The sequence below is a fragment of the Bos grunniens genome, chromosome 12 (genome assembly GCF_055505025.1).
Source record: "Bos grunniens cultivar Pamir isolate PY7600 chromosome 12, Bosgru_T2T1.0, whole genome shotgun sequence".
NCBI classification, from domain to species: Eukaryota; Metazoa; Chordata; class Mammalia; order Artiodactyla; family Bovidae; genus Bos; species Bos grunniens.
Window position 1 is genome coordinate 36,628,843 of NC_141176.1, and position 23,191 is coordinate 36,652,033.

The 23,191-nt window shown below is 40.4% G+C and overlaps 1 protein-coding gene across 8 annotated transcripts in view; it reads right to left on the reverse strand.

Moving 5' to 3' along the window:
• Window positions 1-512: 512 nt before the first annotated feature.
• PARP4 (poly(ADP-ribose) polymerase family member 4) overlaps window positions 513-23,191 on the reverse strand; it is a 76,796-nt gene continuing 54,117 nt past the window's right edge. For 5 of the 8 annotated variants that reach the window (XM_086329844.1, XM_086329847.1, XM_086329843.1 and 2 more), the window contains 5 exons: window positions 22,341-22,436; window positions 21,619-21,741; window positions 15,535-16,812; window positions 13,795-13,894; window positions 10,786-12,909 (listed from right to left, as the gene is read on the reverse strand). In XM_086329844.1, the coding sequence (XP_086185970.1) occupies window positions 12,383-12,909; window positions 13,795-13,894; window positions 15,535-16,812; window positions 21,619-21,741; window positions 22,341-22,436 (2,124 nt within the window). In that variant the 3' untranslated portion in view covers window positions 10,786-12,382. Of the gene's footprint in view, window positions 1,398-3,119; window positions 3,433-5,984; window positions 6,118-10,785; window positions 12,910-13,794; window positions 13,895-15,534; window positions 16,813-21,618; window positions 21,742-22,340; window positions 22,437-23,191 lie in introns of those variants that run through there. The other 3 variants (XM_086329846.1, XM_086329845.1, XR_015138212.1) reach the window with 2 other exon arrangements.

The following is a 23,191-nucleotide window of genomic DNA, read 5'->3' on the forward strand; positions in this document are numbered from 1 at the left end:
TTAATTCCCAGTTTACAGGAAATATGGGGAAAAAGAAATGGACACAGCCAGACATATCCGAATGTGAGACATTCGGTAAGACAGCAAGAGGGGAGAGAAGACTGTTATACATGTAAAAAAATTGACAAAATACTTTAAGTCTTGATGGGGGTCATTACACTATTTACTCTGCTTTTATGTATTTGTGAAATAAAAACTAAATACATACATTCCCTGTAAAAATTTTTAATTTTTTTAATTTCAACTTTTAAAATTCAAAGTGTGTAAGACAGAAATAAAGTTTCTATTCCACAAAGGTAACTAGTTTGGAATATGACATTATAGAGTTCTATCTCATAAACACCTATTTATATAACTTTTAAAATGAGCTCTATTGCACACGCTGGGTGATGGCACTATGTATATATGCACATATGATACCTGCACGTGTCAATGTGTCCATGTTTCTGTAAGATTAATTTCTATAAGTACAATTCCTACCAGTGGAGTTTATAGGTCAAAGAGGGTAGTGATTTAATTTTTTCTCCCAGTTTTATTGAGATATAATTGACATATAGCACAGTATAAGATTAAGATGGCAGCAGCATGATCTGACTCTCAAACATCAGGAAATGATGATCACAGTAAGTTTAGTGAATATCCACCACCTCATACAGATATAGAGTAAAAGAAGAAGAAAATCATTTTTTCCTTGTGATGAAAACTCAGGATTTAGTCTCTGAACAACTTTCACATGTACTATACAGCAGTGTTAAGTATATTTTAATGCTGCATATTACATCCTAGTACTTATTTATCGTGTAACTGGAAGTTTATACCTTATGATCACCTTCATCCAATCTCCACCCTCCCCAACCTCTGGTTAAAGAAAAAGTCTGTAATATTAGAATTTTTATCTAAAAAAGTTTTTTTTGGTTGTACTGCTTGGCTTGTGGGATCTTTGTTCCCTGACCAGGGATCAAACCCAGAATCACAGTGTTAAAAGCTTGGAGTCCTAACCACTGGACCACCAGGGAATTCCTTGAAATTTTTATTGTATAGTTGCTTGTTAGTTCACTGAAACAATAGCCTTTTTCCATTTATTTTAAAGTGATTGCTATACTGAATAAAATCATAATTAGATTTCATTATAGGCATCTATTATATCTGATTATCATATACATGAGGCATGAGTGCATGTTAAAAGACAAGTGCATGTGCGTCAGCCTTGGCTGTGCTTAAGGAGCCTGTGAGGAGGGGAGGCGGCATCTCTGGGCAGGATACCCAGCAGCTGCTTGGTGGCGGAGTCCCAGTCTTTACCCAGCTCCAGCCGCTGGCAGATGGATGGGTACTGCCCTTCAGTTCTTCTGAGCCACTCACTGGCTTTCTTTATTTTCTCGCAATCCCAGGGAATATTCCTAGATTAAACACATCTTTCCATCAATTTCAGAATATAATTACATACGAAATGTCATGTGGTGCCAAATCTAGCACATTATGTAAATCAGACAAAATCTGTCAAAAATTAAGATACTTAATAAAAGCAGTTCTCTTTTATTTTTCCTCTGACGTTTTGTGAAAGTTCTTCCACCTGTCTGACATGGTGCATTTAACTTATTCAACTACTTGGAAACAGAGTAGCCCCCTCACTGCCCAGCTTCCCCGCATGTGACACATGTTCTTCTCGCTCCAGGACAACTATCGCTTCTCTGGCCCTTTACATGTTTGCTTGTTGTCATCTCCTTTCTATACTTCAAGGACAAGCTTGATGCTATTTTACAAAGGCTTTCATTTCTCTCTCCTTTTTATTGTCCCAGGAATTCTCAACTCCATTGTTTACTTGTAAAGTACCTGAGAGTCACCCAAGATACTGGTATATATCTAATTTTAGCACACAAACGAGGAACAACTTACTTGTAAAATGTGCGTAACATAAAAACTTCAAGTTTGTGTCCAGAAAATGGTGTCAATTATTCAAACTAAAGACTCAGAAAAACCGTGGGATTGCTCATTAGTATTAGTTAGCTACTTCCTCATTGTTTTGTTGTCTGCTAGAACTTGCTAGCAAACAAATGTTGATATATACTAAAGAATATGGGGGAAACTCAAAACCTGGAGAATTTTCTCCATCTTCCCCGCCCCCCCATGAACTGGGAAAAGGCCATCAGAGTAGTGTGGTGGTTAAGAGCTGGGTTCAAATCCTGCCTCTGTGATCACAGAGCACTCACTGGTTGTGATATTGGTTTTTTGTTGTTGTTGGCCACCTGTCTTGTGGGATTTTAGTTCCCTGACTAGGGACTGAACCCTGGCCCTCAGTGGTGAACCTGCAGAGTCCTAACCACTGGACCACCAGGGAATTCTCTAGTTGTGTGATATTGTTAGAGCTTTCATTTATCACTGGAAGTCTGTTTCTTCAGTTATGACAGTCATACAAGATCCTATGGGTTTGCTGTGGGGATTAACAAAAAGCATGAATTTAAACAGTCTCTGGCACAAAGTGGGCAATCAATAAATGTTAGCTGAATATGATGACATGAACATACTAAATAGCTGGCATACCCAACATGGTTAAAAAGACCCACTAATTATTAGTTTATTGACAGTTACTAACTACTGAAAGCAGCAAGATGATTTTAAATATTCTCATGAATCCAAATGGCCTCTAAATTTTCATGGTTCTACTAAAATGAAAATTTTGATCATATACCTCCAAGCAATGTGCTACTGCATTAATGTTATATATATCATGAAGCCGAAAATATATAAAAGCTTTAAATATGCATAAATACGAAACAAAAATTCCTTAAAATATTGTTGTAAAGTGCCAACAAATAATTTTGCCCACACAATAACAGTGATAGGGTAACAGCATGGGTGTTATGATGTGTGATGGAATATACTTCACCGTTTTTCAAAATCTTCACTTAATAGTTTGTGCCACTACAATTCAAAAGGAGACTCAAAGTTATTCCAGTGGCTATCATAATTGGAAAAGATTTAAAAAGAGGAGGTGGCTCACTGGTTGTGCCTGTAAATCAAACAGTCCCTTCCACTAGTTCTTCAATGTATTTTTCCAGATATTCATTTAAAACATGTTGCTTACATATAGTAAAATGCTCAGTTAATTATTTTATGAGTACCTCCTTTGTGTCTGATGCTGTTGCTACTGCTGCTGCTGCTGCTGCTAAGTCGATTCAGTCGTGTCCGACTCTGTGCGACCCCATAGATGGCAGCCCACGAGGCTCTCATCCCTGGGATTCTCCAGGCAAGAACACTGGAGTGGGTTGCCATTTCCTTCTCCAATACATGAAAGTGAAAAGTGAAAGTGAAGTCGCTCAGTCGTGTCCGACTCTTAGCAACCCCATGGACTGCAGCCCACCAGGCTCCTCCATCCATGGGATTTTCCAGGCAAGAGTACTGGAGTGGGTTGCCAGTGCCTTCTCTGGTCTGATGCTGTTGGGAGTAGAGAATTTATTAATTTATTTATGGCTGAGCTGCGTGGCTTGTGTGATCTTAGTTCTAAGAACAGGGATTGAACCTGGGTTGTTGGCAGTGACTGTGGAGTCCTAGCCACTGGACCAGCAGGGAATTCCCCAGAAGTGGAGAATTTAATCAGTCCTTGTGAGAAGGTACAAGTAGATTTACTTATTTATTTTAGTTTCGTCTATATTATCTCTAAGAGATGACAACTTTTTCTTAAATGTGAAACTTAAAAATAGTTATGAATATTCTTTAATATCACAAAATATTCAGGTAATGTTTAAATTTCCCTGTCTTTTTTTAAAAGAAAAAAGTACAATGGGTCTTGTTCAAATCAGGATCCAAATGAGGGCTACGTTTGCCTCCTTTCAAACGTCCTTCTATTTTTTTAAAATGTCCTTTAATTTATAGGTTTCACCTCTCCTCTCTTTTTTCTCTTGTCATTTATTTCCTCATATTCCAGACACTGCTGACTACATTTCCATGGTATAATTTAACATGCTCAATCTCTGTTCTCTGATACCTGGTCTTTATTAGGTAAAAGATTTACACAGTTTCAAAGTCAAAATCATAAAACAAAGTACATGAGAAACCTAACTTCCATCCTGTCTCCTCCTTCTCCCCCAAAGAAAATATTTTATTAGTTTTGTTAGTTTTCCCCTTATCTTGCCTTTTTTGAAAAAACACTGTGTATGTGTGTGTGCATATGTGTACACACACAACACTGTACCATATGCATGGGTACAGATGCGGCTTCGATGAGCGAGCAGGGTGTTCATACCTGCCCCCAAGGCCTCCGTGGTACCAGGCATCAGCCAAGGGCTGGGGCCCCAGAACTTACACACTTGTCACACGCTGCCACATTTAAGCATAAAACTTAGGGAGGCCCCAGAATTCTAAATCTGAACCTGGTCTTCTAGGTGGTTACAAAGTTGTATTTGTTGGAGTAGAGCTTTAAACATATTTAACTGAAGGTTTAATCTGCAATTTTTAAATACTTAAGACATATAGCATGTGAATCTCTATTTGTATGCTTGTCCCAGGCCCAGGAAATGTTAGATTTTCCAAAAGCACATACAAGCCATGTGCTGTAGTGAGAGGAGCACTGAACCAGGACCCAGCAGCACAGTAACTCTCTGAGCCGTTTCCTGTGAAAACACTGTCTGACCCGCACACAGTGGGAGAGCTCCGGTGAGAGGATCCCTTGAACAGTTATCTCTGTGCTTATACTTCGCTGCAGCTTCTTACAAGGTAGTTAAGAAATGGTTGAGCCTTTTTTTTTTAACTAAATAATCCATCTTCATCTTTTCCACATCCCTGCCCTCCATACACACACTTGTGAACTACAGCCTTGAAAAAATGTTTTCAAATAGGAAATAGTTGTAAAATAGTTACTTCCAATTACTTTGTAAAAACATAGCTGATTTGTAATTGATCAGCATAAATTATGATCCACTTTTATTCAATGTAAAAGTGTTTAAAGAAATTGTTACTCTCCAGTTCCCTTTCCCATTGGATCTGAACCCTGGTCTCGGTGGCCATAAAAGCTGTGCTTATAGTGTCTGCTGTAGAGCATGTGGGCTAGTTTCAAAGAAGGTTGAATTCTCTTGGAACTTGTTGCCTCTACCCCTTATAAAATAGGATCATCTTAGCCTTAAAGGGAGACTGTATGTGAAACTGCTAGTTGGTGTAGTAACTGCTGGCTAGTATTTTTGTATTTGGGAGGTGTTTATCAATAGCTTTCTTGCCTCCTGATCAATATTTTTCCCCTTAAGATCTGTTGCCAGTAAAGCTGTTTTCATCTAAGTGGATCTAGAGTTGGGAGAGAAGCACTCCATGAAAAGGCAAATGAGGAGACAAGATGCTGTTTTAGGTGGAAACACTTGTTTTGTTTGTTTTTGCTGACGCTGCTACCTGGCATATAAATGACCAATAAAAGACTCATGGATGTGAAAAATTTTGTTAATTTTTAAAGATAAATTCAAAGATGATTTCAAAATGTAGAGGCTTATTATACACAAAAACTTAAAAAATAAAAAAAAAATCATTCCCTATTTACTCCACTATTTTCTGGAATAAAAAAAATATATAAAGACAAATTTTCCTTTAGCCTTATACATAATGCTTTAAGACTTGGGGTGCTATTTATGAGCACCTAAAGTTGCTTCCTGGCCTGCTCTCTACCCGTGTCTTGCTTATTACAAGAAATCCACTGAAAGAGTTTGGTTGCTAACTAGGGTACCTAATAGGAATGTATTTCCCTGTAGCCTAAACAATTTCTTTTCTTGATTAAGATAATTCTGTGGGGAAGAGGGGCATCATTGTTAATTTAGGAATTACTCTCCATAATTATTACACTGGATCCACAAAACAGTACAATAAAAACCTGGCCGACACACATACACTTGCTATAGCTTCTTTTGCTCATGATGAAAACAAACAAGATGAAACAAACAGGCTGAGGGCAAATAAATAAGCAAATATAATAAAAGAAATGACTGAAAATATAAATGAGTTAAAGTCACCTGGGAATGGAAGCATCATCCAGTCTCATCAGCGATTTGACGATTATTCCCTCCTGTTCCAACTTGGTGCGAAGGAACTGCAGCACTAGAAACGTGGCGATCAGGTCTAGAAGGCGCTCTCTTCCTCTTACACCTGGAAGTGAAGCATTTGTTTATGTCTGTTAGAGACACTGCATCCCAAACGGTACCTGTTTATAACAGTTCTGTTGAAGAATTACATTAATATTACTATTAAACCATAACACATGAGCACATCACAAAACTCTGTAATACTTAACAAGGTCCTTAACTAACCAGCTATTTAAATAAAAAAGGAGGGCAACTGGAACAAGGGTTTATCATAATATGCTGATGGTTGTTAGGAAACTGAATTCCATCCAGAGTCCCCCCTGCACCCTAACTTTCCACATAACCAGAGATGTGCGAAGTTCACGGAAAGAAATTTAGTTTCTAGGCTCCTGCTGCAAATACCTCAGGGGGATAAACCTAAGCATACAACAGATGAACAACTGATACATTGATTAGACCACTGTATTAATATCAAATTATTCCTAAGTGATCAGTAATCTTGGAATAGACTTTCTAGCACTACTGGTGCCTTGGGGGCCCTGTCAGTAAAACAAAATTTAGATAATTTTCATGTTCCTGTAAATGCTCTGCTTGACCAGAAGCACTACACACTCAGGCAGCCAAGCCTGCAACTCTTAAATCAGCTCCTAGGGTCTCTGCTTATTTTTTTGTTCCTGGGTCTTTCTGAGAAGTCGGATATGCACCAGTCAATCAGAGGCACCTCCTGTCCCCTGCTGCCCCCTCCTATAAAAGCTAAGAGCCCCTTCCTTACTGTGCCTTCTCTGGGCTCGAGACTGGAGTCTGCCTGCTTTACGAAGTGTGAGATTAAAACCTTTTTGCTTTTCAAGATCAATAAATTGCTCTCTTTGATGATTTTAACAGTGCATACAGGTAACCAGTGTCCTTATCCAAATCAAGATATTTTACTCTATTATGAAAAATACCAACATTGAAAATGAATACTTATATCTACTGAGCCCAGAAATTGACCCATTTTTATTTTCTAAATGCAACCTATGTATTTGAGATGACTTTATACAAATATTTTCATTTTAAATATTGTTACTTTTCCAATCCCAAACTTTGTGAAACCAAACTTTCCACATCTTTTTGGGTTCAAAATAAGCCACCCCAGAATCTACCACTTTGGTGAAAAGCTAAAGGCAATCAACACTTAGGAGACTCAGGAAAAGCTTTTTACTACATCCCCCACCCACAACAGTCTAAAATAAATTAGGAGAGGGGCTATAACAGGAAGAGAGCTGTTGCCAGTCTTCCATCAAGAGACTGATCGCCAGGCGGTGCAAATATCTGTCTACCACACATTCTGTCCCCTCACCTGCCCATTCCCCACCCTCCAGGGAGCCCTACAGCCCCTGTCCCTCTCCCTTTCTCAGCTGCCTGGCTGCCTTTTGAGTCTCATGTTTCTTTGGCTCCCATACATACACGTACATATGCACGTATGTAATTCAAGTTGTTTCTCTCTTGTTAACCTTTAATTACAGGGGAGTCTCAGCCAAGAACCAGAAGGGTAGAGAGAGAGTTATTTTTCCTCTCCTACAATCTTCATCATCATTAGAGTAACAAGAGAAAGAAACAACTTGAATTACATACACGCCTATGTACACGTGTAGTTTCCCAGGTCAATTAACTGTTTCCAAAATGTCCGATACGTAGCACTGTTTGCATCACCACAACAAAGTCACTCAATGGTTTTTTAAAAAATATCTGAAGCCTACAGAAAAGTAGAAAAAACAATATGATGAATATCCCCATCACCTCATAGCTTATCTACTCTTAACAGTTTTCCACGTTTTGAATTTTTCTCTTTTCTTTAAAAGAAAGAAAATATTTTAAGTTGAAGCCCCCCTTGTATACGTCCTCCAATCCATCCACTTACACTCCAACCTTCCCTCAGCTTTTCAAAATAAACACTCTTCTGATCTGGGGACTGACATTCCTGTGACATACACTGCTTTTGAAAGTGATCGTCGATGACTATGAACAGTTATATGCCAAGAAAATGGACAATTTAGAGGAAATGCCTGCAATGTGGGAGGACCTGGGTTCTGTCCCTAGGTTGTGATGATTCCCTGGAGGAAGCATGGCAACGCACTCCAGTATTCTTGCCTGGAGAATCCCCATGGACAGAGAAGTCTGGAAGGTTGCAAACCATGCGGTCACAACGAGTCGGACACGACTGATTGACTAAACACAGCACAGAGGAAATGCAAAAATTCCTAGCGATATATGATCTTCCAAGACTGGATCTCCCAAGTGCTGTATTCAATATGCCAGTAAATTTGGAAAACTCAGCAGTAGCCATAGGACTGGAAAAGGTCAGTTTTCATTCCAATCCCAAAGAAAGGCAATGCAAAAGAATGTTCAAACTATTGCACAACTGCACTCATTTCACACGCTAGCAAAGTAATGCTCAAAATTCTCCAAGCGAGGCTCCAACAGTATGTGAACTGAGAATTTCCAGGTGTCCTAGTTGGATTTAGAAAAAGTAGAGGAACCAGAGGACAAATTGCCAACATCCACTGGATCATACAAAAAAAACAAGAGAATTCCAGAAAAACATCTATTTCTGCTTTGCTGACTATGCTGAAGCCCTTGATGGTGTGAATCACAACAAACTGTGGAAAATTCTTAAAGAGATGGGAATATCAGACCACCTTACCTGCCTCCTGAGAAACCTGTATGCAGGTCAAGAAACAACAGTTAGAACCAGGCATGGAACAACGGACTGGTTCAAAATTCAGAAAGGAGCACGTTAAGGCTGTATATTGTCACCCTGCTTGTTTAACTTCTATGCAGAGTACATCATGTGAAATGCCAGGCTGGATGAAGCACAAACTGGAATCAGGATTGCTGGGAGAAATATCAATAACCTTGGATATGCAGATGACACCACCCTTATGGCAGAAAGCAAAGAAGAACTACAGAGCCTCTTTATGAAGGTGAAAGAGAGTTAAAAAGCTGGCTTAAAACTCAACATTCAAAAAACTAAGATCATGGCATCTAGTCCCATCACTTCATGGCAAATATATGGGAAAACAGTGAGAGACTTTATTTACTTGGGATCCAAAATCATTGCAGATGGTAACTGCAGCCATGAAATTAAAAGACGCACGCTCCTTGGAAGAAAAGCTATGACAAACCTAGACAGTGTATTAAAAAGCAGAAACATTACTTTGCCAACAAAGGTCTGTCTAGTCAAAGCTATAGTTTTTCCAGTAGTGATGTATGGATGTGAGAGTTGGACCATAAAGAAGGCTGAATGCCGAAAAACTGATGCTTTTGAATTGTGGTATTGGAGAAAACTCATGAGTCCCTGGGACTGCAAGGAGATCAAACCAGTCAGTCCTAAAGGAAATCAATCCTGAATATTCATTGGAAAGACTGATGCTGAAGCTGAAGCTCCAATACTTCGGCCATCTGATGGGAAGAGGCAACTCATTAGAAAAGACCCTTATGAGGGGAAAGATTGAAGGCAGGGGGAGAAGGGGATACAGAGGATGAGGTGGTTGTATGGCATTACCAACTTAAAGGACATGAGTTTCAGCAAGCTCCAGGAGGTGGTGAAGGACAGGGAAGCCTGGTGTGCTACAGTCCATGGGGTCGCAAAAAGTTAGACACGACTGAGCCACTGAACAACAAGAAGGCTGAATCAGGAAGAAAAGTAGAAAATATCAACAGATCAGTTATCAGTAATGAGACTGAATTAGGGGGAAAAAAAAACACACCAAAATCCTCCCAACAAACAAAAGTCCAGGACCAGACAGCTTCACAGTGAATTCTAGCAAAATATGTAGAGAAGAGTTAAGATTACGGTTTAATATGCACACACTGATCAATGTGTTCAACAAATCGAGGAATAAAGATCATATTATCATCTCAATGGCTGCAGAAAAAGCTGGATTGCTTATTAAACATCTTATTTTTTAATTAGGCATTTATCTCTATGAACTTCTCTCTTAGAACTGCTTTTGCTGTATCCCATAAATCTTGCCATGTTGTATTTCCATTTTCTCTTTTCTTTTCCATGGGATTTCCTAGGCAAAGATACTGGAGTGGGTGCCATTCTCTTCTCCAGGGGATCTTCCTGACCTAGGGACCAAACCTGCACATCCTGCATTGCAGGCGGATTCTTTACCGCTGAGCCACCAGGTGACAGAGGAGCCTGGCAGGTTACAGTCCGTGGGGTCCCAAGAGTTGGACATGACTTAGCAACTAAACAACTATAACAACCACCACAATTTCCAATTTCATTTGTCTTAAGGTATTTTTTAATTTCTCTTTTGACTCACGTTTTCTTCTGTAACATGTTGCATAATCTCCATATATGTTTCAATTTTTCAGTTTTCCTTGTGTCCTTCTAGGACTTTCATAGTTTTACATTTGTTCTGGTGGATCCTCTGAAGGCTTTGCTTTAGGCCTTGTTAGGGTGGGACTGTTCAGTTTCCCCCCCCTCATCCTGTCAGACAGTCCTTGATCATGATATACAGTCTTTATGGCTCTTCTAGGGTTTCAGTGGAAAGCCTGAGACATTTATCAAGTCTAAATTGTTGTAATCTGAACACCAAATTCTGTCTTCCTAACACTTGGTGACAGCTGAAATCTCTGCTCAGCCCTCTAGCTTCTGGATTGTTGCTTTTTTCTGGATTCCTTGAAGGCACACTGGTGTATGTATAGGTTAGGGGACAGCCAAGGATCTGAGGGAGGTGTGTGTGCGTAAGTCAGATTTTTTTATTATGTCATTCCATACAATTTTAAGTGAACAGACTTTGAGAAAATCTACTGGGAGTATTACACAGATGATGCCAATATTGATGAGAATGTTTTACATAAGTTAAGAACAGGGCCCACTGATACGATCATCCCCCGAAATTTGTACATTCCATACAAAAAGAATAAATAAAGTTTACTGGCATTTAATTAGCATTATTCATGGCAATCTATGAACTATGATACACCTGAACAATTGCAGAATCTTCAGAGCAAACCAAAGCATTTTCTTCCACTAGCAGATGTAGCAGTTTGTTTCTCTAAAAACAAGCAAATAAATCAATACAACAAAAAACAAACACACAATCCCAAAACAAAAGTTGAGGGAGCTTTCAGTGCAGCTTTCAGAGCTCCCTGCTCTTCGGTCCCCTCCATTAAGTATTCTCACCTTTAATTTCGAGGTGCTCTCAGCCTCAAACGCTGACCCCTGTGCCATCATCCCATGAACACTTTGTTTCAGTTCTAACCTCCATGTGCCTCGTGAACTGAGACGCACCTTCAGGTGAAAAGCTGGATAAAAGTGGAGCTCACCTAATTTGTTTCTCTTCTTTCAAAGTTTGTGTCCCTGCTAGTTTCTGCCTGCTTCTGATTATATTCCAGGCCTTCAGAGAGTGGTTTTAAAATACTTTGTCTAGGGTTAATAAATGTTATTGGCAGGAGTTAATCAGCTCTTCTTTCACTCCAGAAACTAGAACACTCTGCTTGTGCAAGTTTTCATTGTTACATTTCGTCTAATGCAATTCAAAGTGCAATTCAAAGAGTACATTTCCCAACTCCCTGTGTTAATATCTGGGTGGGGCTCAGAGCCTCATCCTTGCCACATTTTCTCTTTCTCCCTCTGGTCTACCAGGTGGATGATGCCAGAGTAATCTTTTCTTCTTCTTTTCAATAGGAGTAACTGTAAAGACACATGTTGGTGATGGACGAGTTGCAGTATAGAAGGAGTCTACGTGTCCAAACCGCTGTATGGGGTGGGACTTTCCTATGGACCGACACCTGACTATGAGGTGTGCGTGAAAGCGATCTTTGTGTTTAGGCTACTTGGATCTTTCTACAGCAGTCATTGCTACTCGTGCAAATAGATCTGCACAGGTAGTACCCTACTTAATGGTAAAGATGACTAGAAACTAGTCCCATCCTTTGATGATTAACAAATATAATCCCTTTCACATGTAACAAATATATTTAGTTCAGTTCAGTCGCTCAGTTGTGTCCGACTCTTTGCGACCATGAATCGCAGCACGCCAGGCCTCCCTGTCCATCACCAACTCCCGGAGTTCACTCAGACTCACGTCCATTGAGTCGGTGATGCCAACCAGCCATCTCATCCTCTGTCGTCCCCTTCTCCTCCTGCCCCCAATCCCTCCCAGCATCAGAGTCTTTTCCAGTGAGTCAACTCTTTGCATGAGGTGGCCAAAGTACTGGAGTTTCAGCTTTAGCATCATTCCTTCCAAAGAAATCCCAGGGCTGACCTCTTTCAGAATGGACTGGTTGGATCTCCTTGCAGTCCAAGGGACTCTCAAGAGTCTTCTCCAACACTACAGTTCAAAAGCATCAATTCTTTGGCGCTCAGCCTTCTTCACAGTCCAACTCTCACATCCATACATGACCACAGGAAAAACCATAGCCTTGACTAGACGGACTTTTGTTGGCAAAGTAATGTCTCTGCTTTTGAATATGCTATCTAGGTTGGTCATAACTTTCCTTCCAAGGAGTAAGTGTCTTTTAATTTCATGGCTGCAGTCACCATCTGCAGTGATTTTGGAGCCCCCAAAAATAAAGTCTGACACTGTTTCCACTGTTTCCCCATCTATTTCCCATGAAGTGGTGGGACCGGATGCCATGATCTTCATTTTCTGAATGTTGAGCTTTAAGCCAACTTTTTCACTCTCCACTTTCACTTTCATCAAGAGGCTTTTTAGTTCCTCTTCACTTTCTGCCATAAGGGTGGTGTCATCTGCATATCTGAGGTTATTGATATTTCTCCCGGCAATCTTGATTCCAGCTTTCCAAGGGAACATTTCATGCAAAGATGGGCTCGATAAAGGACAGAAATGGTATGGACCTAACAGAAGCAGAAGATATTAAGAAGAGGTGGCAAGAATACACAGAAGAACTGTACAAAAAAGATCTTCACGACCCAGATAATCACGATGGTGTGATCACTCATCTAGAGCCAGACATCCTGGAATGTGAAGTCAGGTGGGCCTTAGGAAGCATCACTACGAACAAAGCTAGTGGAGGTGATGGAATTCCAGTTGAGCTATTTCAAATCCTGAAAGATGATGCTGTGAACATGCTCACTCAATATGCCAGCAAATTTGGAAAACTCAGCAGTGGCCACAGGACTGGAAAAGGTCAGTTTTCATTCCAATCCTTAAGAAAGACAATGCCAAAGAATGCTCAAACTACTGCACAATTGCACTCATCTCACACACTAGTAACGTAATGTTCAAAATTCTCCAAGTCAGGCTTCATCAATATGTGAACTGTGAACTTCCAGATGTTCAAGCTGGTTTTAGAAAAGGCAGAGGAACCAGGGATCAAATTGCCAACATCCGCTGGATCATGGAAAAAGCAAGAGAGTTCCAGAAAAACATCTATTTCTGCTTTATTGACTATGCCAAAGCCTTTGACTGTGTGGATCACAATAAACCGTGGAAAATTCTGAAAGAGATGGGAATACCAGACCACCTGACCTGCCTCTTGAGAAATCTGTATGCAGGTCAGGAAGCACCAGTTAGAACTGGACATGGAACATCAGACTGGTTCCAAATAGGAAAAGGAGTACATCAAGGCTATATATTGTCACCCTGCTTATTTAACTTATATGCAGAGTACATCATGAGAAATGCTGGACTGGAAGAAACAAATATATTAGAACACTGGTTTACAAAAACGTGTAACATTTAAGAGCGTGACATTTATAAATAGAAAACTAGTGACATACCTAAAGATCGAATGCCTTTTTGCTCAAGAAAGCTGTTTAAAATATTTGTATTAAGTTTTAATATAAATCCCAGTTCTTGTGTAAGTTTCCAGCATCCATCCTAAGAAATTAACAAAACAAAATTTCAGCCACATTATTACAATTTCATCACATGAGTTATGTGATGAATAATATGTTTTCCACTCAGGGAATTAAGACATCTATACTGTAAAATTGAAGTTTCTTCATGTGCAAACACAGTATTATTGGGAATCTCATAAATACTATGGACAATAAGTATTATATCTGGTAGCATTTGTAATAAAGCAGTAGAGAGGTTCACGTATGGACGTTTTTTAAAATAGTATTATACTTTTTTTCTTCTAATAATTCTTTGAAACAATGTTTCTCAAACTTTTAAATAACATGGTTCCTTTTGTTCAACATTAAAATGTGTCCTTATGATGAAATATGAAAATGACTCTTTTCTACTGAAGATAAAATTATGTTGAACATGCTCTTTGAAACTACCTTCCTTGTGCTCACATACTCTGCCCACTCCAGCTAAGACGGATCTTCATCACATGCTTACAGAAGTGTTGCAAGCCTGATCCTGGGATCCTAACTGAGAAGCAGACAGACTCCAGGTCCAAGGTGAACTAACACAGGGCGTGGAGGCGAAGGTGGGGTGCAGGCAAGCACATGGGTGAAAGGATCTATGGCAACAATTTGAAAACTAACAGGAGTGACACATTGTGCCAGCTGGCCTTCACCTAGTGTGGAGTGCTGTTTTCTTGTGAGCTGCTTCCTGTGAAGTACTGTCACTGAACCCACTGTGCAGATGAGGACACTGAGGTACGAAAACTTAAGCAAGTTGTCCAAAGTCACACAGCTGACAAGCAGTCGCAGCAGGACCTAAACCTCAACACTCTGGCTCAAAGACTGTTGCTGTGCTATGCTGTTTTCACATGCATTTCTCCAGGTGGAGGCTGCGGGCAGCTGGTCTACCTCTCTGCGAGCTGGACACTTTTATTACTTTCATTACGTGGATGACTGAAAGACTGACTTGCCCTGGATCACAGAGTGGAAGGGTTGGGACTTGAACTGACACTAAACCAAGTTACTTTTCTACTTTACTATACTTTTGCCTGGAAAATTCCACAGATGGAGGAGCCTGGTAGGCTACCGTGGATGGGGTTGCAAAGAATTAGACATGGCTGAGAGATTGAGCATATTACATCAAAACAAGTTAATTACAGATATCAGATTGGGTCTTAGTACCAGTGCAAGAACTAAATTTATAGTGTGATTTAGCTTCACAAATGGAATGCTAATCTCTAATATAAGCTCACATGTTGAGTCATATTCCTGAGAACTTTTAATATTTAAAGTGTACTTACAACACTTGTGCTTTACTTTGCAATGTGAAATTTGTGTGAATTGCAGTTCAGCAGTTTTAGAACCTAGGAGATTAATGTCTTACCCCAGGACCCACTGAGGGATGCTAACCTTCAACTGAGGAATGTTAACACTCTCTTTCATGATATTCTGGCCTAACAGTTAAAAATAGGTAGGTAAGCACCAGCTTTTCTCAAGCACACTGTTTGTTTGGCTGGCTTCTCAGTGAAGGAAGCTGCGTTCTGGGACTAGCTCCTCATGTCAGTGTGGACCAGCAGCAGTCTGGTGAGTAGCTACTTTGTGTAGCACCATCCTGAACTTTGAAGCTAATGAAGCAGATTTATGGAGAGAGAAGACTAGTACCTTGGTCTGAAGCCTGAAGAGTTCAGTCGAAGGCACATAATTCCTCCAGCTTGCTTTGCCAACTAGGCCATCCTCATCTTTTTGTGCCTGAGTACTTGCAGTAAAGCCACTTCTCAGGTCATATTCTGCCAGCTTTTTAAAAATCCTACTTGCCAGAAGTTCTCCTGTTTTATCACTTTCCGTTTCAGAAGAACATTCAAAAAATGAACAGTCATATTGGAGGGAGTCTAATGACAAAGGTTTATCATACACAGCTAACAGAGGAATGTCCGGCCGGGCATCCTCAGCAGGGCCAGATGGAGCCACTGGCAGCTTATAACTGGCACTCCTAGGAGATGGGAGATGGTGAGAGGGAAGAGGAGAGGAAAGAGGGGGAGGAGGGGGAGGAGGAATGCCAACCCCCTGAGATAGAGGGGGAGGAGGGGGAACAATTCCTCCAGATAGAGGGGGAAGATGGGGAGGAGGAGGAACACCACCCCACCCAGGTAGAGGGGGAGGAGGGGGAACAAGTCCCCCAGTTAGAGGGGGAAGAGGGGGAGAAGGAAGAACACCACACCACCCAGGTAGAGGGGGAGGAGGGGGAACAACGCCCCTGGGTAGGGAGGGAGGAGAGGCAGGGGAAGAAAAGACAGACTTTACAAGTGGACAAGGGAGAAGACTTGCAGAACAGGAAAAAAGATTCGGCCGTGAGAGAGGGTCTGGCTGAAGGGTAGTGAGGGCACTGAAGCCTGTGGCACCCCCTTGATTGGTTTTGGGCAGCTGAGACCTGGAGCTAAACGAAACCCTGGGAGCAGCAGCAAGTTGCAAAGGTGACCCCTGGAGATGCAGCCTGGGAAAAGACGCCATGTCCAGGGAAATGTCGGCACCACTGCCCATTTCCAGGTACTTCTTAGGGGAACCGAAGTGTTTGGGACCAGCTGGAGAACCAAACAGTGCTGAACTGGCCTGAAGGTAGAAACCAGAGCCAACATGGAGGGGTGTAGTTAAGAAACTAGGGGCAGTAGGAATGTCAGAAACGGCCGTTTTCTGTGAGATAGCTTCTGTGAATTGTGGTTTAACTTCTGTTTGTTTAGATGACTCCATCGGACCCAAACCCCAGGGCTCCTCCGCATCCCTGAAGACAAAACTGACCGCTTCAGATTCTTCTGGGGCATCTGAGCTAAAGGCTTCAAAATCTTCAGAAAGTATCATCTTAAGTGATGAACGCTTCTTTTTAGTCTGTTTACGTTTACATTTACGTTTGGGTTCTTGGTTCCATTCAGACGATGCTGAAAGTGTCTGCCAGAAAGAGAAGTGACAATATAAGGAAAGCACAGGTTAAGTGGATGATGATCAAGAAGCCAGGCTTCCTAGGAGCTGACCTCTCAGCACTGATGAAACTGTCTGTCCCAGGGCACTGAGAAGACCAGACACTCAGGGTCACTTACCTATAGTGCCCTCATTTACAGACATGGAGTTGGAGAGCTGGAGACAATATCAGTGGTAAATACACCAAATATCTTAATCTCTCTCTGTTCTTAGAATCACAGAATTTTAAACATCCCTTATTTTCCACAAGAGGAAACTGAGGACCATAAAAGAGACTTGCCAAAGACTTGACAATAAGCAATATTATAGTGTCAAATTAGTCCTAAAATGGGCTTTCCAGGTGGCACTGGTGGTAAAGAACCCAACCTGCCAATGCAAGAGACATAAAAGATGCAGGTTCAATCCCTGGTTTGGGAAGATCCACTGGAGGAGGGCATGGCAACCCACTCCAGTATTCTTGCCTGGAGAATCCCATGGACAGAGGAGCCTGGTAGGCTATAGTCCATGGGGTCACAGAGAGTTGGACACAACTAAAGCAACTTAGCAGCCCTAAAATAAACTGATAGAATGAAATTATTCCAGTCTTTTATACTGCTTTAAGAAATATTAAGAAAATGAGAAAACTGAAAAAAAAAACTCCAAAGCTTTAAGTAAATTAATGTCTTTTATATTAGAATATGAAAATATATAAAAAAAAGAGAATGAGGGATGCTGTCACTACTATTATCTGAATAAATTTTAAAGAGTATTCCTTAAAAACATACATGTAAATAAAATCAAATTTTATATGAATTACTAGTCCTTGAGATATCTTGAAAATAATCAGCTTTTAGTTTTACCAATGTAAATGAGGTTTTTTTTTTTAAAAGGAGTAGTCCCTTCCCAGTTCAGACAAATGTGTATATTTAAATAATTAATGGGGCTTCCCTGGTAGCTCTGCTGGTAAAGAATCTTCCTGTGATGCCGGAGACCCAAGTTCAATTCCTGGGTTGGGAAGCTCCCCTGGAGAAGGGATAGGCTACCCCTTCCAGTCTTCTTGGGATTCCCTTGTGACTCAGAGGATAAACAATCCGCCTGCAATGTGGGAGACCTGGGTTCAATCCCTGGGTTGGGAAGATGCCCTGGAGGAGGGCATGACAACCCATTCCAGTATTCTTGCCTGGAGAATCCCCATGGACAGAGGAGCCTTGTAAGCTACAGTCCATGGGGCCACACACAGTCAGACATGCCTGAGAGACTAAGCACAGCTCAGCACATATAATTAATACTGCAGGACACAGGACAAGACACACATTTAAAATAATATTTAAATTTTTCTGGTTAAATTTTTCTTAATTAGATGAGTAAAGTGAAAAAAGAGCAAGTGATGGACCAGACCCATCAGACATTAAAGACTTTTATAAAATTACAATTATAACAGACTGATCTAGGAAACAGAATACAGGGTCCAGCAACAGATCCTAACACAAGTGGGGAGTTAGGAGATGATAAAGACAACAAAGATTCCTAAAATCAATTAGAGGAAAAGAAGACTTATTTAATAAATGGTGCTGGAGAAAGTTGGAAGTCATCTGGAAAGGAATAAAGTTGTTCCCATATGTCCCATCTTATACCAGGAAAGAAAATTTCAACTAAACATGAAGCCATACAACTATTTAAAGAAAGAAATCATGGGAAATTTTTATAAAGCATAATATCTGAAGGAAAGATTTCTAAGCATGACAAAAGACAAAGCAATACAAAACAAAGAAACCCAAAGATGAAAATGCTTGACTTCATTAAAATATCTGCATGACAAAATGATGATAAGCAACATCAAAATACAAATGACAAACTGAGAAATTTTTGCAACTCGTATCATAAAGGCCTAATTTCCCTACAAAATATAATTTTCCTAAGATAAACAAGAAAATGACTAATCTCACAATTTAAAAAGGTAAAAGACATTAATGGACGATACCTAGAAAAGATGAATATGTGGGCTCTTAGGAATATGAAAACATGTTCCTTTTCATTCATAAAGAAATAAATGAAAATTAAAATATCACTAATATACTTTCAACCTATCAGATCTGTAAAGATCAAAAATTTGAATAATATACTGGGTTAAAGAGAGAATAGAGTAACAGCCTCTCAAGTGCTTCTGATGGGAGAGTGAACTGATATAACCTATGTAGTGGCAATTTGGGCTTTCAGGTGGCTCTAGAGATAAAGAATCTGCCTACCAATGCAAGAGATGCAAGACAGGCGGGTTTGATCTCTGGGTTGGGTAGATCCCCTGGAGTAGGAAATGGCAACCCATTCCAGTATTCTTGCCTGGAAAATTCCATGGACAGAGGAACCTGATGGGCTACAGTCCATGGGGCCACAGAGTTGGACACGCAAACAGGCAATTTGGTTAAAGCTAATTAGATATTCAAAATAGATTTATTTGGGTATAATTGACATAAACAACTACATCTTAGAGTGATGAGTTCTGGCATAAATATACATCCCTGAGACCATTGTCACAACGAGGGCAATGACATATTCAGCACACACTCCTTTAGCGTGCCCTTTTGTGCCCCATCTCACTCCTCCTCCTTGCTTTCTGTAACTTCAGATTGGTTTGCACATATTTTGTGTCAATGGAAGCTTACAGCTTATATTCTTTGACTTTTACTTAGTATAACTGCCCTGACATTTATCCATGTTGTTGTATATATCAATGGTTAATTCTCCTTTTTAACCTTTTTTTGAGCTACAGGACTTCCCTGTAGCTCAGATGGTAAAGAAACTGCCTGCAATGCAGAAGATCTGGGTTCAATCCTTGGGTCAGGAAGATCCTCTGGAGAAGGGAATGGCAATACATTCCAGTATTCTTGCCTGGAGAACGCCATGGACAGAGGAGCCTGGCAGGCTACAGTCTACTGGGTTGCAAAGAGTCAGACACGGCTGAGAGACTATTTCTCCTTTTTACTGCTGAGTAGTTACTCTCGTAAGGCTGTACCACAATTTGTTTACTCATTTATCTCCTGATGGTTGTGTCCAACTTCTGGCTGCTACAAGTAAAGCCACAATGAATACTCATGCGCAAGTCTTTGTGTAAACACATACTTTCATTTCATTTGGCTGGGTCAAATGATAGGTGTATAGTTAACTCTTTAAGAAACTGAGAGTTTTCTAAAATGATCTTTTGCTTATTTTTTTTTACTGGGTTGTTTTCTTATTATCGGATTGTAAGACTTCTTTATATATTTTAGATAAACATATTTGTCAGATATGTTTTGCAAACATTTTCTCCCAGTCTGTGGTCTGCCCTTTCATTTTCTTAACAGTGTCTTCTGAAGAATAAAAGTTTTTGATATTAATAAAGTCCAGTTCACAAATTTTTTTTTGTGGTTTGTTCTTTAAATTTAGGAAAGCTTTGTACAACCCTAGCTCATTAAGGTTTTCTCCTGTTTTCTTCCCAGATACTCAGGTTTCAGCTATTACATTTAAGCCAATAATCAAGCCAATAATCCAGTCAATCTTTTTATATGGAGTGAACTAAGGGTAGAGGGGTTTTGTTTTGTTTTTTGGTACATGACTATACAATCTTTTCAGAATCTTTTTTTAAAAAGATCGTTTTCCCCCATTGAATAGCCTTGGGCCTCTGTAGACAATTGGCCCTATATATCTGGATATATTTCTAGATTCTCCATGCTGTTCCAATGGTCTAGATGTCCATTTTATGTTAATACCACACTTTCCTACTTACTGTGGCTTTATAGTAAGCCTCAATATCAGATGGTGTAAGGCCTCCAACCTCTTCTTCCTTTTCAAAGGTGTTTTAGCTAGCCAAGATCCTTTACATTTTGTTCTTTAGTTGCCGAGTTGTGTCAGACTCTTTGCAACCCCATGGATTGTAGCCCGCCAATTGTAGGCACCTCTGTCCATGGGATTTTTCAGGCAAGAATACTGGAGTGAGTTGCCATGCCCTCCTCCAGGGGATCTTTCTGACCCAGGGATCAAACTGGTGTCTATTATGTCTCCTGTGTCAGCAGGCAGGTTCTTTAGCACTAGGCCCACCTTGGAAGCACATAAATTTTTTCCCTTGGATTTTAAATCCTTAGATTTTGGCAGTTTTACTTCTCTAATTTGGATACTCCAGAGTCTTACTACCACTGTTTTGTTCCTTTGCTTTTGTATATATCTTCCAGGTTTTATTTCCCTGGAGAAGGGAATGGCAACCTACTCCAGTATTCTTGCCTGGAGAATTCCAAGGATAGAGGAGCTTGGTGGGAGTCCATGGGGTTGCAAAGAGTTGGACATGACTAGTGACTAACATCTTCCAGTTTTTATTTAAGCTGTGCTTCTCAACTTCTATCATGTGGTCACAAAGGCCACAGCATAAAGCACTACAAACTTTAATAAATATTGGTGGTGAAGTTAGATAATTAGATAGGCTTTTATCACTACTTTCAGGATGAACTGCCTGTCACTCTTAGAGATAAGGCCTTTGGCTTCCTGAACCACAGTTTGTCTGTAACCACTATTGTTCCTCTTTTGCACTTTATAGCTACATTTGTAAATGGAGCCTTTCTCACATAACAGCATTTTTAAAAATGTGCAAAAATTCCCATCATCAGGGAGACATCAGTATCTGCGTATACAGATCAAAAGGGTGCTATTTTAGCGAAGGGTTCCCCTTACCATCATAAAAGCATGAGCACACAATTGATCAATTGTATCAATTGATTTGTAATCACAACTTGTACACACAATTATATCAATTGATTTGTAATCAACACTCACCTGCATCCTGCTGGCATCTGGTTGTTCCCCCTCCCAGCTCATGTATGGCAGAAAATCTATGTCTTCTTTGGCAATAAGTTCCAAAGTATTTGGAATATCAGGAGAAGGTGACTCATTACCATACTATATTGAATAACAATCAGGTAAAGAGAAAACAGACATTATCACATTAAATTATTATTACAAATTCTAAAGCCTCATGAATGTTTGGTTTGGAATATGTTTGGGGGTCGGACTGGATCCTGTGTCCTGGGGGAGAAGATGGTCAGGTTGGGGTGAGGGTCCCCTTCATAGAGCACCTGCTGGGTGGTGCTGTACCAAGTGCCTTGGAGGGCTCTCCTCTCAAACTGTGTAGACGAAAGGGCCACTCACAGGGTAAGGGGAGCCCAGGCCTCTCTTATTTTCTGAGGGTCAAGAATTAATAAAGGTGAGAAATGCCAAAAATGTAACAAATTGTAGTATATCTTAAAATTCACATATTCAACAATTTGTTACATTTTTGGCATTTCTCATCTTTATTAATTGTGTACTAATTCAACTGTAACATTAAAATAACAGCACAGGTAACTCACGCAGAGATCACGCAAGCTCTGTGCCCTGCGTGGATAAGAGGCTTTCTGCTGCTTTTCACAGACGCAGGGGCCACCAGTGACAGCAAAGGCAAGAATCATCTTCTTAGCCCGCAAATATAGATAAAATGACGGTGAATTAACAATACATACCCTTTTCTCCACAGCCACAAAGCTTGTAAACTGTGTTATGAGAGAGTTTTCTTTACTGAGTTTAATAATCAGAGATTTTAAAGTTTGCTTCTTCATCTAAGAAAAATGAATAATAAGACAGAATAATAATGAATAACAAATGAAATCATGTCCTATTGACCAGTTAAATGAATACTACATAATACAAAAAGGTGTCTTTCAATAAGAAGTAGATAATGGCACCCCACTCCAGTACTCTTGCCTGGAAAATCCCATGGATGGAGGAGCCTGGTAGGCTGTAGTCCATGGGGTCGCTAAAAGTCGGACACGACTGAGCGACTTCACTTTCACTTTTCACTTTCCTGCATTGGAGAAGGAAATGGCAACCCACTCCAGTGTTCTTGCCTGGAGAATCCCAGGGATGGGGGAGCCTGGTGGGCTGCCGTCTATGGGGTCGCACAGAGTCAGACACGACTGAAGTGACTTAGCAGCAATTTTATAATTAGGATTTCCAACGCAACATTGAGTCGATGGCTCTGCCTAAGTATCTCAAGTGGCTAACCTGCCATTTCCTGCAAAAATTGGGCTCAACGAGAGGCTAAAGTACAGAAACAGCAATTCATATTCATGAGCTTCTTGTGGCTTGTGGTGTGTTTATAAGGAGCCCTCAAGGTCAAGGCTGCTGAGCTGCCAAGACCTGTCACATTGAGTCTGTCTCTCACTGTAAAGATGAGGAGCCCAGGGGTGTCAGGAGGTAGAGGGACTGGTCCAGGCTGGTTTGCCAGTGCGGCTGGTCAGCTGCCCTCAGATGGAAAAGGACCCTGAGCAAAGCAGGACCAAGGCTGCTGACCTGAGGGTGAGAAGGAGGGTGC